Source organism: Micropterus salmoides, unplaced genomic scaffold (genome assembly GCF_014851395.1).
Source record: "Micropterus salmoides isolate LMB-PRFRI ecotype aquatic unplaced genomic scaffold, ASM1485139v1 Ms_hic_scaffold_17, whole genome shotgun sequence".
Classification (NCBI taxonomy): Eukaryota; Metazoa; Chordata; class Actinopteri; order Centrarchiformes; family Centrarchidae; genus Micropterus; species Micropterus salmoides.
The window spans coordinates 14,906,972-14,926,143 of NW_024040817.1; the positions used below are offsets into that span (position 1 = coordinate 14,906,972).

Sequence of the window (19,172 nt, forward strand, 5' to 3'; positions counted from 1 at the left end):
TGCGCACTTATTACAAATACCAGAATCCCAGCCACATTGTGTTCTCCTCAGATCTTTATATACATATGTCTGTATGTCCAGTTAAAGGATAATCATACATTCAACTGATCTCCTCACCTCTGTCTTTTTCTCTAGGGTTGGAATACTCTGCTGGAGAGGGCACGAATTACCCGCCCAAGTTTGACTCTGCTCCTGGTAGACCTGCCACTACATCTGTTGTTTTAATGCATCCCTTATTCAGTTTGAAGCTCTGCCCATCTCAATAGTATTGATCTGTTTCTCTATACTCTCAGGTGCCTGGAGGACTGCCACAGAGGAGTGGGGCACCGAGGACTGGAATGAGGATGTGAGTGTTTCTAGGCTAAACCTCATGCAAAAGATAAAAAATAAATCAGTTATAACAGATTTTAGCACAGTTTCACTGATGGAATGCTGATGTGTATATAATTCTTCTACACTCTTCCTCTGCAGCTGTCAGAGACCAAGATATTCACAGCTTCCAGTGTGGCGTCCATGCCTCTGCCTCAAGAGAATGTTACCATCACTAAAGGACAGAGGTGGGTCTCTTGTGCACTGATTAATATTTTGTTTTATTTCAAGGAAATTGCTTTCCCAGGAGTTGGTTGAGAGCGGGAAAAAAATACGTTTGCTTGGTTTCACTGTTGTTCAGTTGGAGCTTAATGAATTTAACATATCAATGTCAGCCTGTCATTTACCTTGATAGACACTGATTTAGATTGGTGATTGTTGGACAACATAAAATTGATCTGTGAAACAAATTTCAAATATGACTAAACAATTTTAAATGAGGTCTTCAATCATTTACGATTAGTTGATTAAGTAATTGATCAACAGAAAATCAATTGGAAACTATTTATCAGAACATTTGCCAATTGATATCAATTGACTGTTGGTGGGGGGAAAAACCCCAACATGAAGATGTCACCTTGGAAAAGAATGCACATTATTTACTGATGTGTTATAGACCAAACAATTGAGAAAATTATCTGAAGATTAATCAACAATTAAAACACCAGTAGTAGTAGCTCTAAAATAATTAACTTTTACCTGTAGTGAAAATAAAGGTTTATTTGACACACCACATTTTTAAATGTCATTTCTAAATATTTCCGCCTTGCTATAGGATTGACCTTGCGGTGCTCCTGGGGAAGACTCCCCCATCCTCCTCCTCAGAGACAGAAAATCCCCCCATGGAGGCATCCCAGCCCCCATCCTTGCCCCAGTCACTGGTTTTCAGCAACTCCAAGCAAGGGGTGCCACACTCCCAAACATCCTCCAGCACCCCTTACACCCAGCACAGCATGGTGAGTCTCACAAAAAAATAAAGCATTTTTAGCAGGTGTAAACTTAGAAGAGGTGGTCTGTGTTTCTGTCCACAGCTAAAGCCTAGCTCAAACTACGCGATTTTTTTGCCTAATTTGCCGCTCGGCAAGCTCGGCGACCGTCAGGCTGTGATCGAGGGTAAATCAGTGGTCGATTGGCGGTCGCCAGTCGTTATGTGTGAACTATATAACGACGCATCAAAACGGCTCCCCGACACATTTCTGACACATCGCCGACGTCTGCCAGATATCTAGCATACCGACATCCATACAATGAGAGCAGGCAGCTGGCTGTGTGTGTGTGTGTGTGTGTGTGTGTGAGACCTCCTGACACCGATCAGTCAACGTAGCATGAACAGCACAGCGGCGACTTCAAGACTGCCGTCATAAGACGGCAAGTTGTGTAGTGTGAACAGCACGGCCATCGGGCAACACTGAAAGTCGTGTAGACTGCACAAGGCATAATCTTGCATTAGGGATGCAGCGATTACCAGATTTTACTATTAACTGCGCTTTGAAACATCACGGTTAATTAATCGTAAAGGCTTCGCAACACCGAGTGTTTCTGTTGCACGGAACGAAACTGTGGCACCTTGCATAAAACAAAGTTACAGGCGCAGTGCACCAGCTTAAGTGTCGTGCTTAGAGGTTACTGTACACTGGCTAAACTATGGCAGGGGGGGCCAAACTGTGAATCTTTATTTCCACCAAAGAAACGTCTGAAGTCGGCAGTGTGGGAGCATTTGGGGTAGGCTACACCAAGACTGACCAGGGCGTTACTGAAGATGACGGATCACTTGTTCAAAAACTTGCTGTTAAAAGGTTCCTGCTAAAGGAGTGAATAATTACATTAAACTTGATGCAGCACCTGCGGGATCACCACATAGCTTTGAACGACTAAGTAAAGGTAGGCCTAATGACTAACGTAGCAAGTTGGTAGGGAATATAAATGTCACTTACAATCGATGCGTAGCGGTGAGAATCATTCAGTGCAATGTAAACAAACCAAGCAGGTGTAAACTTTCAGACCCACCGCAACGACACCCCCGCTGCGCTACAATACCCTTTATTTTCAATGGCTTAGTTTGTTGGTGCGTCGAACAACGTGCACCGCGCGGCGAGCTCGTGTGCATGCTGCAGTCAAAGTAGTTGAACTTTAGCGCTGAGCAGCTTCCACGCAGTGCAAATCGCTTCTTTTCTGAAAGAGCCTTTATGGAAGACAGAACATGGTCCTCTCAAGACCTTCAGTCACTGAACATTTAATGTTACATCATGTTGTCTTCTCCTGTCTGTGTTGAGAAAATGTTGCCAGGTGTAAAACACTAACATGCATCAGGAACTTATAGACTTTCAGGACTATAGGCTACCAATTAACTGCATTTCAGTTAACACTGCAGTCAATTTCTTTCTCTCATTTTCACTAAAACATATGTATGGATGAGAGTTGATGACAGTAACAGTATAGTTTATTCCCCTCCTTTTATAACAATTTCCCCATGTGGATAAAAGTTAATATTCCTCTTATATATGTGGGTGTGGGTATATATGGGTGTATATATGTATGTGTATATACAGGTGCTGGTCATATAATTAGAATATCATCAAAAAGTTGATTTATTTCATTCAATTCCATTCAAAAAGTGAAACTTGGATATTATATTAATTCATTACACACAGACTGATATGTATGTATGTATGTATGTATAATTTAATTGTGATTAAAATTGTGATGATTAAAACTGACAACTAATGAAAATCCCAAATTCAGTATCTCCGAAAATTAGAATATTAAGACCAATACAAAAAAGGATTTTTAGAAATGTTGGCCAACTGAAAAGTATGAGCATGTACAGCACTCAATGCTTAGTTGGGGCCCCTTTTGCCTGAGTTACTGGAGCAATGCGGTGTGGCATGGAGTCGATCAGTCTCTGGCGCTGCTCAGGTGTTATGAGAGCCCAGGTTGCTCTGATAGTGGCCTTCAGCTCTTCTGCATTGTTGGGTCTGGCGTATCGCGTCGTCCTCTTCACAATACCCCATAGATTTTCTATAGGGTTAAGGTCAGGCGAGTTTGCTGGCCAATTAAGAACAGGGATACCATGGTCCTTAAACCAGGTACTGGTAGCTTTGGCACTGTGTGCAGGTGCCAAGTCCTGTTGGAAAATAAAATCTGCATCTCCATAAAGTTGGTCAGCAGCAGGAAGCATGAAGTGCTCTAAAACTTCCTGGTAGAAGGCTGTGTTGACCTTGGACCTCAGAAAACACATTGGACCAACACCAGCAGATGACATGGCACCCCAACCATCACTGACTGTGGAAACTAAACTGGACTTCAAGCAACGTGGATTCTGTGCCTCTCCTCTCTTCCTCCAGACTCTGGGACCTTGATTTCCAAAGGAAATGCAAAATTTACTTTCATCAGAGAACATAACTTTGGACCACTCAGCAGCAGTCCAGTCCTTTTTGTCTTTAGCCCAGGTGAGACGCTTCTGGCGCTGTCTTGTTCAAGAGTGGCTTGACACAAGGAATGCGACAGCTGAAACCCATGTCTTGCATACGTCTGTGCGTGGTGGTTCTTGAGGCACTGACTCCAGCTGCAGTCCACTCTTTGTGAATCTCCCCCACATTTTTGAATGGGTTTTGTTTCACAATCCTCTCCAGGGTGCGGTTATCACTATTGCTTGTACACTTTTTTTTTTTCTACCACATCTTTTCCTTCCCTTCGCCTCTCTATTAATGTGCTTGGACACAGAGCTCTGTGAACAGCCAGCCTCTTTAGCAATGACCTTTTGTGTCTTGCCCTCCTTGTGCAAGGTGTCAATGGTCGTCTTTTGGAAAGCTGTCAAGTCAGCAGTCTTCCCCATGATTGTGTAGCCTACAGAACTAGACTGAGACCATTTAAATGCCTTTGCAGGTGTTTTGAGTTAATTAGCTGTAGTGTGGCACCAGGTGTCTTCAATATTGAACCTTTTCACAATATTCTAATTTTCTGAGAAACTGATTTTGGGGTTTTCATTACTTATCATCAAAATTAAAAGGAATGAACACTTGAAATTGATCAGTCTGTGTGGAATGAATGTATACATTTATACAAGTTTCACTTGTTGAATGGAATTACTGAAATAAATCAACTTTTTGATGAAATTCTAATTATATGACCAGCACGTGTGTGTGTATATAGAAAATCTAAAGCATTCAAGTAAACTCTGAGAAGTTGGTCTATTTTCTCAAAACAACGCTGTCAATGTTAGAGACCCACCTTCAAATAAGTTATAAGCAAGCATGTTAGGAGCTTAGCTATGTTAACGTATGAATAACATTACAGCTGGGTAGTTGAGGTTGGCACGCTGTACCTAGCTGCTAGTCAATAATTATTTCTTTCATGCTGGCATTTCACGGGCATGCTGCAACGTAACACCGTCACCTGGTGATCAGATTGCCAATCGGTGATCTCAAGTAGCCTTGATTTAGATATGAAAATAGATCGCCCAAGCTTAGTCTCTGCACCAGAGCCTCCGCAGATTAATTCCATGCCCAATATTTTATGATCCATTAAAGTTAGGCACGATATGAGATGAATATATCACATGTATGTGAACAATGCCCACAGACACACGCACTTGGCAGAAATCTGCACTCTTCTAGTCTAGTTATGTGGATATATGCACCCATGCTCTTAGATTTTACATACAGATGCAAATTATTTCGTAACTTTTAAAACTTTCTAACCAGTCATGATCTAATCTACCAACATTGCAGGTCAGCATGCTGAACAAGGGTTTTGGGGATGTGGGGGAGCCTAAAGGCGCCAGCACAGGGACCACTGGCTCTCAGTTCCTGGAGCAGTATAAAACAGCCCAGGCACTGGCCCAGCTGGCAGCCCAGCACTCCCAGACTGGACCTCCCAACACAACCCCTTCATCCTGGGACACCAGTGCCACCTCACTGGGACAATACGGTGAGATAACATCTATTTAAAAGATATCACAAGTTATCAAACTAAATACACCTGTTGAATCACTTTTCCTTCAATCTCCTTGAATATGTTAAGAATAATTTAATAATAACATGGGTATATTTAATAATGTGTTATCTTCCCTCTCCATTTTCCAGATATGAAGACTCAGCCAGAGTCTGCGGTTCATACACCCTTTACAAAGCGACAGCCTTACCAGGCCGCCACCTCAACTTCGTCCATGTTGGATGTTTTCCTGCAGGACAAAGGCCTGCCTCCTTCCTCCTCGTCTTCTTCCTTACCCCAACAAACAACATCCTCACCCCATGTGGCACCTCCACCTGCTTCCTCCCTTCCCAAAATGGCAGCAGTTCCTTCTCTAGGTCAGCAAATTTCTCCGAGTTCCTCAGATGCCCAGAGTCCACTGCCTTTGCAGCAACACAAACTCAAACAGCAGAAGAAGAGGACCTCCATTACAACAAAGGTAACATTTTGGATTACATAAAAGTGAGCACCTGGACCCGGGATTGTTTCTTCAGTCCGAACAAACAGAAGGATTTGGGCCAAATCTAAAAATGCCATTAATCTTCCTCAGATTCCTGCAATGGCGGTAGAGATGCCTGGCTCCACAGACATCTCTGGCCTCAATCTTCAGTTTGGAGCTTTGCAGTTTGGGTCAGAACCAGTTCTGCAAGAGTATGAGCCCACCCCCACCACCACAACACCAGCCAACCAGGTTCAGAACAGTCTCTACACTAGCGCCAGCAGGTTGGTACATGCCAAAACACAACTCTATAACCTTTGCACAACTGTACCGGGAATATTTTAGTAGAGAAGAAACCATATCCGGAACGCTTTCCAGGTTTTAAAGAAGGAAAAACTGTTTTGTAGTAACTTATCTATATGGTATTTAATTGTCCTGACAGTGTCATACATGGTGGCATCTGGTGTTGAGAAGACACATTCTTGTGAGCAAGTCATGTCAGAAATGTTCCTATTTACAGTAGACCTGAAGACTGGATGATCTGAGATTTCTGTTGCAAAGGTTTACATGAAACGGCCTCAAGGCTTTTATCCTTCATATTTGGACTCTGTTTTTTGGAGACGTATGTTTCACCATTTGTAAAAATTTTATTATGGCTGGACATTAAGCAGTTTTCCAATTTTCTTTTTTCTCATGCACCATTTATTAGAAGTACTGAGTTGTAATGATGGATTGAAGTGCATGTTTTAGTCCTTAAAAGTGGTAAGAACACAATCAAACTTGTCACATATCATTACAATCTGCAGTGAGTCGACCAGCCAGATGGATATGTACGATCAGAGAGCGTCTCAGACACGACGCTACCCTCCATCAGTCTCCTCCTCCCCTCAGAAGGATATGCAGCCCAAGGTAAGGCAAACGCTTCCCTCTTTTTCACTTGAACTGATAAGAATAAATGAAGGCCATATAAAATATATTCAAATATTAATTGATGTGCAATATAGCAGATGACCATATTCAAGTTTTGTTATGTTTCCGCTGGTGACTGTTGAGGATTAGTTACGTTTTAAGTCTGTAGCTCAGGTTGCAGTATAATAGTTACTGAAAGTTGTGTGTTGTGTTTGCTGCAACAAAAAAATACATAAAGTCCCTGTTTATATAACGTTACTACAGCGACTTCTACCAACACAGCAGAGTTGGTCCAGATGAGAAAAAGCAAGCTAGTTAGTCACGCACAGGTTACCCACAAAGCCACCTTCCTTTAAAGGGGAAGGCTTGGCCTGTAACACAATGATGCAGCTAGGTTGTGGGTGTGCTAAGCAGAGGTGGAAGAAGTATTCAGGTCCACTACAAGTAAAAGTTCTGTCTAATTAAGCAAAATTGACTTAAACTTGTCATTGTGCAGTTAAATGTTGTTTCTGGATTAATGTGACTGCTGTATTAATGTGCATGTTACATTTGTTTTGTGTAGGTTTATAGTTGAGCTATCTTTGGGTGGTTTATTGCACAGCAATTAATCATATTCGCTATTGTTTGCACTGTTGAGAATGTACAGAGTTATTTTTGAAAAAATGTGTATGAGCCATATCGCCCAGCCCTAGTATAAATGTGTAAATAACTGAATAAGGCCTTCTCAGTATAGTGCTCAGAGAAGTGGCCGATGTGGACAACTTGCTTAAAGATGGGATAAGTGAATCTGGAAAAATTCCATGACAAATACCATGATATAGAGCAAACAACGACACAGCAAGTAATGTAACTGTAGCTAAGTTGTGGGTCGCTAAAGTTGCTGCTGTCGAACTAACACGCAGAGAGGATGAGACTGTTCCAGAGCCAGCACACCAGCTCCAGACAGTGATACTGACAACTCTCCTGCTGCTATAGCTTACATAACAACAGCAGCGTCTTTAAAGTAAGCTGAATGTCCGTGGGCAAGTCATAACGTGACATGACACACACAATCATGGCTAGAATAGGCATGTGTGGTGGGGTTTGTTTCCCATTTACAGAGCGAGGACTGTGTACAAACACTGGATTTGGGCGACATGGCCAAAAATGTTATCGCGATAAAACCATTTCATACCTATCGATAATTATCACAATAGATGTCAAATCATTATTTCTTTCAAGTTTAAAGGAAAACTTTTGCTCCTGTGTGAAAATTTAAGAAACCAGTGGATCACTTCACAAATGTGAAGTGGAACAATTATGATAAAAGCTTTTTTGAAAAAATGTGATTAGTAAATCTTTTTTCTGTCCCTTTTCATCAACAGTGTGCTAATTTGTTCGTGATTTAAATTAATTAAATCAAACATTTATTGACAATATATTGAACATTTGTTATTTTATTGAGGAGAATTATATTGCTATAATTATCATTATTTTATTTAAAACATCAGGACCCCCTCAAGCCAACCCCTTTATTCCTTCATCATTGCTAAACTAAGAGATCATTAACCTGAACTTGAGCGTTAAAATTATAAAGGGAACAGCTGTTCTTAATAAACTGTACACTCCACTTCCAGCTTATTTTATTTTATTGGGTTATGTTCATTGTAATGCACCACTGGTTTCAAACCTGACCTGTAGTTAAAATGCTGGGCATATCAAAAAAGCTTGTTAGTTTCCAAGAGCCCAACACCCTTCAACTTCTTATCAATGGCGTGTTTCCATAGAAACCAGTGAGCTCACCTTCATTGTTGGTTTTACAGAATGGCTTCAGTTCAATGCAAGGAACACAACCTGTGGAAGGTAAGTGTCTATTTACAAAGCTTTTTTTTTTTTTTAAACTTCATTTATAAACCTTTATTTATTTTTTTATATTACGTAAAACCTGAAAGTGATAGTTACCACACACTCACTCTCTGTCTTTCTTTCTCTCCCCCCAGCTGCAGCAGGCTCTGCAGTATCAGTCAAACCGGCCTCTGATTCAGTCACGCAGGCATCGGTCTCCAGCATGGGCACTTTGACTGACAGCCCCGCCTCCTTGTTGACTGCATCCAGTCAGACATCGCTTAGCGCCCTGGGGCACGGTGAAGACCTGCCTCCAAGCACCCTTCCCCCTCCTCAGCACAACAAGTGAGATGCAGCTAAATTAACACACATGATAAAGCAGGAAATTAACTAGTATCTTAAGTGATGACCTCTGGGTATACCTGAGTAGCAGTAAATGTAATGTGACTTGGTGGATGTTGAGACGTGCTCTGAACCTTGCTGTCATTTTTGCAGCTCTCACCCATCACAACAGAACAGCCATGCTCCATCTTCAGTCCGGACATCCAACACAAGCTTACTGGTGAGCTCTTTAAATATTTTTCTTCATTTATAGCTGAGCTGTCAATAGAATGTAGATTTTATTTTTATGAGCATTAAAAAGAGCAGATTTAACTAGATAGAAAACATGAGTTATATGTACGTGCTTACAGGACAGTTTATCTCCCTACATCTCCCCTAGCATTTCAAAGCTCTACATTTCCTGTCATGGCAGACGTACGCATTAGATGTCCATTCACGCTAATGGAAATGGAATCTCATCAATCCTAACCGCATTTTGTTCTCTTCTTCCTTCCGTCTCTACAGCATCCAAGCGTAGACGGTGACTCAAGCCTGCACTCCTCCTCCTTCCCTTCCTCCGTCTCAGCCGTACCGTCTTCGTCAGTCCCTTCCTCTTCCTCTGTGGCCGCTGCTGCCGCACAGGTGTCGCTAGGAGCCCCTCAGGCCTCCTCTGTTGGCTCTGCCACGGTTTCAGCCCCCTCCGGCCTCGGCCCCGTCAGCAGTCTGGCCATGGGCCTCAACACTGCCTCCATGTGTGCCCCGGCTTCTGCAGCCGCCACCATGTCAGTCTCCACAACGGCTTCCATTCCTCCTTCAGCTACTTCCTCATCCACACGCGGCTCGGCAGCATCCTCAGGTTAGACATAAGCACAAACAAGTCAGTGAAAAATACACTTTGTGTTTGATATCCACTCCCTCTAGTGTATTTACGATAATAAGAACATCTTTTTCTTTGCCTTGGGTATTATCCTGATGGTAGCAACTCAAACTCAGACCGGAGGGTATGTGTTTTGTCGGGCTGACGACGCTTTCCTGTGTACAGCTGTGCTGCAAAGGTCATCTGATGCTGCCTTTGTTGGCAGCCTTCTAGCTTTCCTGCTGTCTTAATAATCCTGGTCAGCTTGTTTCTATGTAGTCAAATGAGAATTAAAAACAAGGATGCTCTCTATCAGGCTGACATACACATTTTCCAAAACGTCAAGACTGACCCCTTCAGTTTCGTAAACAGTCTCGACTAGCCCTCTTATCTAGAAAAATCAACATTGTTTATGAAAATAAAAACAGTTGACCATTCCCTCATCACTGATGAGAGTGGGTCTGATTGATTTAGAATAAGTTCCTTTGATTTCCCAACTTTAATCAACATTAAAATTAATTTGGTGTCAGGGTTTCATAGGTCTGATTAACTTGGGGGTAAAGTGGACTATCAGGAATAGATATGCATCCATAGTTGCAGGAAAGCATTAAGTAGAGCTTGGCTGTGGTGTTGATGATGATCTTTAATCCCTCATTTGGCACGGTTTTCTTTTGATATTTGCCCAAGTGATAAATGATCACACCTGTAATCTCCTTGTGCCTGTGTGAGAGCTTGTTGGTGATGTATAGCTGTGTAACTGGTGGTTGTTTGTGTGGACAGGCAGCAGTGATTTTCTGAATACTGTGGCTTCCTCATATTGTATTTTGCAGGTTGTTTGGGGGTTTTTCAGGATGTCCTCTGTAAATTTGTGGCATTATCCCACAGTGATGCAACTATGGCAAATATTTATTGAGAACTGTGCTTATGTGATCATCCTTTTTAATTAAAAAAACAATAACAGAATATGATCCTTTTTTAATTTGTACAAGAACAATGTTTTTGTCTGAATCGGGAATGAATTAATTGGTTTCCATTTCATCACAGTCAATGGCGGGGGTTTTCATGATTCTGACTCATGTCTTGTTCCTCTGAAGCTTTTTTTCAGAGGTTAGATTTGTTTTGTTTTCTTTACTCCCTCTGCTGGTGCATAGTTTTTCACGTGGTGTATTGCAGTCATTTACTGGTGAAGCTTAGGGAGAATAATTTGTGTAAAATAATGCACTTTTAACTATTTTTTTCCAGGGAAAGCACCTCCAAACCTGCCACCCGGAGTGCCCCCTCTACTGCCCAACCCATACATCATGGCCCCTGGACTACTGCACGCCTACCCTGTAGGTTCCTGCCACGGTCAAGTCAGTCTTTGTACAGTCTGACCTTTAACCGTGCTTGCCATAGTTTATGGTATGTAATTCACAGAGAAACACAGTTTTGTGAAACATTCTTTGTTTTGTCTCAGCCTCAGGTGTACGGCTATGATGACCTACAGATGCTGCAGACAAGAATACCGCTGGTGAGTTTTCTTTTGTGGAATGTCTTCAGCTGCTTCAATAAAAACATTATGCCCAAGTCTTACTCCATTGCCTCACAACCTATATTTTTAATTAATAAAATATATTTTTCTCTCTCCAGGATTATTACAGCATCCCTTTTGCAACTCCAACAACAGCACTGACTGGCAGAGAGGGCAGCCTGACAAACAACCCTTACTCTGGTGAGCCGTCCTCTAAAAAATGCGTCTTTTTAAAAATTGAGTTTGTTGTGGACCAAATTTTGGTCCATATCGGACTGTTCCTGGCAGGATGACGGTGCACCTATCTGTGGTCACACCTGGGTTTTATTAGGATTATATGGGCCGCATGTCTTTTTATATATCGATTTAAATAGACAGAAAACCAATGAATAATTTAAGAAACATTTAGAAATAGCGCTTTCAGTATGTCCCAGCTAATAATCCAGGTATGTATCAGATCATGAATGCATACCCTATTACAAAGATCGGAGGCAGTAGGATAACTATGAATCATTTTTGATGACTGAGATTGTTCCATCCAGAGCATGAATGGTTTAATGTCCTATCAGATATGACGCCTCACAAAAAGCCCAAAATCATTTTTGCCCTAAAATTATTTGTGATGTGATTACTTCTTGACCTCTTGTGCAACATTTACACTTAAAGTTGTGTAGTAACTTCCCATTCTGTCCTGTCGACCCTCTTTCCCGTACGTATTTATGTAGGCGACTTGTCGAAGTTCGGGCGAGGTGATGCATCATCCCCGGCTCCAGCCACCACCTTAGCTCAGACACAGCAGAATCAGACCCAGACGCATCACACAACACAGCAGCCCTTCATCAACCCTGCGCTGCCGCCTGGCTACAGCTACACGAGCCTCCCATACTACACTGGCATGCCAGGCCTGCCCAATACCTTCCAGTACGGACCTGCTGTGTTTCCGGTGAGAAAAACTTAAGTCTCCATTAGCCCACTAAGTTGTTTGCTTCCATTAGAGTCCTGCTCCCACCTTGACTTTGTTTTTTTATCTTCTCGAAAAGAACAAACATATTATAATATCATGTGGAAAATAGGTGGCTTTGGACAGAAGCAGGATTGTAACAGTGGCTAGCAAACAACATTTGATGTGTGCATAAATGTTTGACAGAAAAAGAAATGCTTTTGGTGTCCCTGTGAGATTGTAATTTTAAATTAAAATATTTCCTAATCCCACAAGACAAACTTGGGTTACCCTTTTTAGTTTGAGTTTTTCCCACCATGCTGACTTGATGGCATTGAATGCTATGGTTTTGTTTTTTCCAGGTGGCTCCTACCTCGTCAAAGCAGCATGGTGTGAATGTCGGCGTCAATGCATCAGCCACGCCCTTCCAGCAGGCTAGTGGCTATGGTTCCCATGGATACAGCACTGGTGAGGCACTATACCGTACCAAGACGTCATGTTTAGAGGGTCATGCAGGTCCTGCTCTGTATACTTGCATACCGATAACTGTGCTGATTCTCACAATGCGGCCATTGATTTCTCATCGGCGTGGAGTGCGTATTTCTTTTGAGCCTTGCAGCATGTACAAGCATAAACATGATGCTTGTGTAAAGACGTTTGTTTTGCTTCTGTCAAGGCAGTAATGGTTTGTAAAACATTGTCTGTCGACTCTCACTTGAACCGTTGACCTCAAAGTTCAACTAAAGGTTTTCAAATTCACTGTAAGTGGAAAATCTGCATCTTGTACCCGGTTTTCATTGCCTGTATGGACCTTGCCTCAATAATTCAGCTGTTCTATAATGGCAAGATGGCAAAATGTCTTTCTTTCTATTAAATGGCTTTTCATGATAAAATATATGGGACTGCCATTTAAACCGAACAGGAAAAGGAAGATGGGCTTGAACAGTGGCAACTGGCTTTACCAGTTTAAATAACAGAGGGGTTAGATTATCGGTCTCCTGCTGTCTTCCATAGCTTGCTTTGCTCATTTCAGAAAGTGGAGTTTGCTCCAAGGCTTCAGCTTCTACCACATCTCCTGCGTACACATTCATCTTAAACACATCAACAAATGGAGCACCTGCCATCCTCCTTGTATTTCCTAATATGTCTCCACTTTGAGCCCATTTTTCTTTCAGCATTTTCACATTTTCCCAGTGGCCTTCTAGTATTAGCGCCATGATTCACTGATGCTTTATTTTATTTTCATACTTAAAAACATCCACCTTTGGTCACTACATGTGCGACACCTATTTGTTCTAAGCTGCACCATCTGCTGCTTTCTGCCATCACCCAACTCAAGCTCACTCTCCAACCCCCCTCTCCCTCCCACACACACCCTGCCTGTCCCCTCACTTCCCCCACTTCCTCCTCTCAGACTTGGGTCAAATAGTACTTGCAAATGATGTTGGCGTTGATTCTGAACTGCTTGTTGCAGGCTTTGCCAGAGAGGACAATGCATTTAGTGTCAAAGTTCTAATAATAATTACTCTGATAATTCCGATTCTTACAGTAAAGTATCCCGATGTCAGTATTTAGTGTTTCCTAGAGGACTTGACACTATTTGTATTGTTGCAATTTGGTAAAACCTGTCCATGTGGTGCACAGTTTCAAACAAACGCTATGAATGATTTGCAAACGCTATCTGGGGCAGGTCTGCTTCCCCTGCCTGGTGTGTCTAACGCTGTGGGCTGCGGCTGTGTGTCTGACTGTTGCAGGCTATGAGGATGTGGGCCAGGCTTCAGGGAGTGGGGATTTCTGTAAGGGCGGATACGGCACTGCCGTGGCCGCTGCCGCTTCTGCACAAAACAAGCCAGCCAACTCTGTCACCGGGCCTGGAGTCGGTGAGTGCCGCCACATGCCAAATTAAAACAAAAAAGAAGGGGGGGAAAAAAAACCCTGTCCCTCCCGTCTTCCTCCTTGTGTCTCCCCCTCTTTGCTCTCGTTCCTTTGCCTCATTGCTGATGAGCTGTGCCTATGGGAAGACCTGTCGCATTACATCCACTTTTAGACAACCCAGTGCAGCCTGCCTCTCTTACAAGCCCTGTCTACCATTCTGTCTATTACTTGTCTTCCAGGGCAACTCATCATAAATCAAATCTGGCTTGTATATTCCAAACAATTACGCTGTGTAATAATCAGGTTTAGAGTAAAAAAATGTGGCAGGTCACAAGGGCTGCTATAAACTGATGAGTTAACCCTGGTTGATGCTGTCCCATTTTCCCTCTGTGTTGCTTGCTCTTCACTCATGTTGTCATTGCTGGTATGTCCGTCTCCACAGTATTGAGTTTGCTGTTCTGTCAGTGAAGTAGGTAACTACCTAAAAGGGAAACAAAATTTCTTACTCGATCAGACAATACCGTCCTATATGAGGCTGTGAGATTTATTTTTATTGATTTCTCTTTCAGGCACGTGAATGTGATGCCAATTTTATATGTTTATATGTGATGCCAATTTTATATGTTGGTCTCCTGTCTTTCTTCAGAAAAGTCGCAACAACAATCACACACTTGGTCCTAGTAACATTTCAGTAACATTTCTGTAATGCTTATAGCACAGGACATGTATGAATCTCTACCAGATTAATGTGAAGATTACTGCAGCACACAGTGATGGTCTCTCTGCTGGCAAAGGACGTTATTTAAAGCTGTAAAATTACACAAACCCCTCTTCTTAAAGGATAATTTCGGTATTTTTAAACCTGGGCCCTATTTTCACATATTTAGGTGTCAAAATGGCAATTGTGCCTGTTATATACCAGGTGTTTGGCAACATCATGGAAAGGATTCCTTTGAGTGACTCCCGGCGACACCGTAGTTTTGAAACTGAAGTCTCGCTCAAGGACAGTTCTCGCTCTGAAATCTCTTGAGAGGGAAACGACGGCTGTGTGTGAGTCAGAGAGGAGTTTGTTGTGTTGGAGTAACGTTAGGAGATAAAGTCTCCTAACTCCTCCTTCGTTTCTACCGTCACTGACCTGCAACAACTCGCCTCAAAGCAAAAACTGTCCTTGAGTGAGACTTCAGTTTTTGTTAAAAACAAATGGTGTCATCGGGAGCCCCTGGTGTGGATCCTTTCCAGGATGTTGTCAGACACCAGGGCTTAAAGCAGGCTTAACAAACTCTGAGCTTATCCCTGAGCTCTGGGTTGAGCCTGAGATGGGAAACTCAGAATTTATTCTGATCAGCTGTTCTAGAACAGAAAATTCAATCAACTCTGAGTATGTTGAGCCTGATTGAAGCGTGTGCGTGGGGATGGGGAAAAAAAGCCATCATCAATGGATCTCTGATACTAGGATCAGAGTAAATAAAGGCCTCCATTTTAATCGGATGGAGCTATAAATATGAATGTTTGCCAGCGCGGACCATGATTGGCTCTAAAACGCAGGAGTGGAAGAAGGATCAATGCGTTAACATTATTAGGCTACTATACAGCGTTGCTCATTCATCATTTACCAGACTGGAATTTCCTTAATGAATGATAAAGTGCTACAGCCCATACAAATAGGAAGGCTATATTTATTAAGCTGTAACCCAACGGGAGAAAATGCCGGTGGCAATCGGCTACCTGATTATGAAAATAGGTATAGATCAAATATAAGACAGTTTACTCATGAACCTGTGATTGTAAAGTCAGTCATACCCAGCAGGTTAGCTTTTAGCTATTTTTTGCAGTGGAAAATGTGTCTAGCCTATAAGTTAAAGTTTTAGAAGTCTATTTTATATTAATAAAATCTTGCTCATTTCGTATTTTATTAATGCTGTCAAAACACATTCAGATCAGCAGCTAATAATGAAAAACTCGCTTTTAAACCTTATTTAGGCCTATTTGTTTCAGCTGCACCACAGTCATCCTCACTCAGAAATGGTCACATTATCTCCTGTTGATAATGACGATAGGAATGTTCCAATCAGTGCGACTAGCCTACAATATGAAAGATTACTGTTCACTGATCAGTTTTATAGGTTGCACATTAAACAGTGATTACTGCAGTAATGTAGCCAACAGTAAGTGTTTTCAGTGCAGCTGTCCACAGTCGCAGCGAAAAAAGATGGACATAGATTTTATTCTGTACTGAGGATAAATCCACAATGTGCGGAGATCTGTCCATTGATGACAGATCATTAAAGCGGTCAAGATCATGTTTGGGTAAAAACCTAATAGTCTATCTAACTTGGATTGAAGTTTAAGTTTTTAAAGACATAAATGCATTCAGATATGTGCTTTGATATTGACAGAATGAATAAGGAAATGAAACTGGGGAGGGAGGGGAGGAGTCAGAGAAACTGACAGTTTTCCAACTTATCCTGTGAACCTCACCTCCTCCCGAGGCCGGAGTTACTGATCTAGGGATTATCTTATCTCGCTCTCTGAAACGGAAAACCCAGTTTCCCTCATCTCGGGCTTAACATACTTTTCACTAATCCCGCTTTCTGAAACGGGGCCCTGGTGTAACAGTCTGAGCCTGTCAATGGCAAAAAGAAGCACTACTACATAGGGATGTCGCAGTACCAGATATTTAGCAGTCAATACCAATACCAGTAAAATTCCACGATTCTCGATAACCAATTCGATACCACGGCAAAATAGAAAAACAGAAAAAATAAACCCCATGTGCTATAACACACTCCTTTTTAATGTAATAAAAACATTTAACATTACAAAAAACAATAGCGACATGATGCTTCAAGTAGGCTAATAAATAAAAACAGTCCCTCCAGGAGTTATGTTTACATTATGTTAGCTGGCTTTAGCATTATGTTAGTTGGCTAGGCTACACAGCAATGCCAGCGGCCTCAAACAAAAATAATAGTAACGTGTATTTCAGGATAAGGATACGATAAGAATAACATTTTGGATATGGATGTCTGTATGAGGAGCTTCGCTAAGTAGAATGCGTTTCCTCCTTTAGTCAGAGAAGTTCAATGGCACAGTTTTGCATAGTGGTTGTTGCAAATTTATTACTCCCGTTTCCTACAAGGCAGATTGAAGAGTACAGTCATTTTTTCAGAATCTTGGTATTGACTTGGTACCAAAGTATTGGTTATCGTGACATCCCTACTACTACGGCTTAGATTTGGAGTAATTGTGTGTTGCTCACACCTTGCAATCACATCAAAAAATGGATTTCTGTTTACAGGTTGTAATAGTGTTCACACACAAGGTGGAGGAGGAGGAGGTTGGATGTCATGTTAGACCTGTCACTGTACTCACTCACATGATTATTTCGTCATGTTATCAGTCCTCTTGCTCTGTGGCTGACGGGAACTGATTCGCTGCGACGCCATCTTTCTCACCTTCTTCCTATTCATCTCATCCTCCTTCATCTCCTCACCCTGTATCTCTCTCTCTCTCCTGTCCTCACTGAATTATTACGCTGACGTAGATGTTCACACAGATGCTTGAATTGTGGAATTGTTGCCACAAATATGTGTCTATAAAGTGTCTATAGAATTATAGACATTAGATTTTCTGTTGGTACACCATATAGCAATTGTGCTGGTTAGAATCTGAATATAACCATGTGGCGGATCATGGTTTCTTTGGTCGGTGTTCCTTAAGTTACCTTTTCATGCTCTGTTCTTCCCGTTTTTGTACTAATTTTGTCTCCCCTCTGCTCCGTCTCTGCAGGAGTCTCTGTGACATCAAGCAACACAGGGGTACCAGACATTTCAGGGTCTGTTTACACAAAGACGCAGGTAATCCTACATCTATGATAAATATTTCAAGCCTTTCCTCGCAGGGAAGGACTTTCCACTTTCATATGGTGAAAGTGCATTAAAAAGACATTAGTCAGTCACTGAAACTGAGCAAATACAGTTTTGAATAAAGCAAAAATATCTCTTGTTTGTCTCACTTCCTGCTGCAGTCGTTTGAGAAGCAGGGTTTCCATGCCGGCACGCCAGCAGCTTCGTTCAGCCTGCCCTCAGCTCTGGGGAGCGGGGGACCCATCAACCCCCCGGCTGCCGCTGGTTATGCTCCGGCCCCCTTCATGCACATCCTGGCGCCACACCAACAACCCCACTCTCAGATTCTGCATCACCACCTGCAGCAGGATGGACAGGTAGTGCACATGCTTCTTTGTTGTTGTTGTTTTTCTCCGTCTGTTGGTGCAGGTCTCTTTCACACCTGTAGTTCAGGACCGAGAAGATAAAAAGATACTTTTATTTCATCAAATGGACTGACAGGAAGCTGTTTTAGTCACTGTCTTCTTGCATCACTGATGCTACATGGACCACCATGGGGAAATCATATTCCAGTGACTGACAGCAGATCATGCAGCACTTCACTGCACCTTATGTTCTTCTCTGGTGTCATAGAGCTCCCTACAGAAATATGAGCATTGTTAGTTCAGGATGCAACAGAAAAAGGAATGACCAATGGGTAGAAAAAAAACATTGTGGACCCTTAAACATCCGACTACAAGGGGGAGAACTTCCTGTGTGGGTACAATTCATCACTTTTTTCTTTTTTTTTTTTTAATAAATGAGGCACAACCTTAGCACCCCTCTGCTTTACTCCTTTCAACCTTCTGGTGCATCAGGGAACATCCCTACACTCACGTTGAAGGTGCATACTTGTTAACATGGAAACCAAATGTTCTATAAAATACATTCATCAGGTTTTGAATTCATGCTATTTTACAAAATACTGTGGTTGGTCCGTTTTGCTTTCACACCACAAAAAGAAACCCACCAGACTGAGCCTGAACCAAAACAAGACGGCTTTTTTTTTTTTTTTTTTTTTGTTGTATATGCACATTTCAGACACAGGGGCAGTTCAATGTACATTACATAGGCAACAAAAAGGATTAAGCAAAAAATCTAAGATCAGTCAAGATACAATGAAATTTAAAAAAATTGATAAGATGAAATGCAACAAAGGAAGTAAAAGTGTCGTAGAGAAACTAATCAGTTATTCAATTTAATTTAGATGTGAAAGTGTTAGGGCACATTTGTGATCGCCTGGTCCTTTGTTCCATCTGCGCACAGCATCGTAG

At 42.0% G+C, this 19,172-nt stretch overlaps 1 protein-coding gene across 5 annotated transcripts in view; it reads left to right on the forward strand.

The window, feature by feature from the left end:
* ubap2l (ubiquitin associated protein 2-like) overlaps positions 1-19,172 on the forward strand; it is a 32,777-nt gene that overhangs the window by 10,510 nt on the left and 3,095 nt on the right. For 3 of the 5 annotated variants that reach the window (XM_038724879.1, XM_038724878.1, XM_038724880.1), the window contains 20 exons: positions 136-195; positions 294-346; positions 472-557; positions 1,145-1,325; positions 5,100-5,298; positions 5,454-5,779; positions 5,891-6,063; positions 6,586-6,688; positions 8,491-8,530; positions 8,668-8,857; positions 9,008-9,074; positions 9,359-9,689; positions 10,932-11,020; positions 11,146-11,199; positions 11,319-11,400; positions 11,925-12,142; positions 12,502-12,607; positions 13,894-14,019; positions 17,804-17,871; positions 18,042-18,236. In XM_038724879.1, the coding sequence (XP_038580807.1) occupies positions 136-195; positions 294-346; positions 472-557; positions 1,145-1,325; positions 5,100-5,298; positions 5,454-5,779; positions 5,891-6,063; positions 6,586-6,688; positions 8,491-8,530; positions 8,668-8,857; positions 9,008-9,074; positions 9,359-9,689; positions 10,932-11,020; positions 11,146-11,199; positions 11,319-11,400; positions 11,925-12,142; positions 12,502-12,607; positions 13,894-14,019; positions 17,804-17,871; positions 18,042-18,236 (2,747 nt within the window). The remainder of the gene's footprint in view (positions 1-135; positions 196-293; positions 347-471; positions 558-1,144; positions 1,326-5,099; positions 5,299-5,453; positions 5,780-5,890; positions 6,064-6,585; positions 6,689-8,490; positions 8,531-8,667; positions 8,858-9,007; positions 9,075-9,358; positions 9,690-10,931; positions 11,021-11,145; positions 11,200-11,318; positions 11,401-11,924; positions 12,143-12,501; positions 12,608-13,893; positions 14,020-17,803; positions 17,872-18,041; positions 18,237-19,172) is intronic. The other 2 variants (XM_038724882.1, XM_038724883.1) reach the window with 1 other exon arrangement.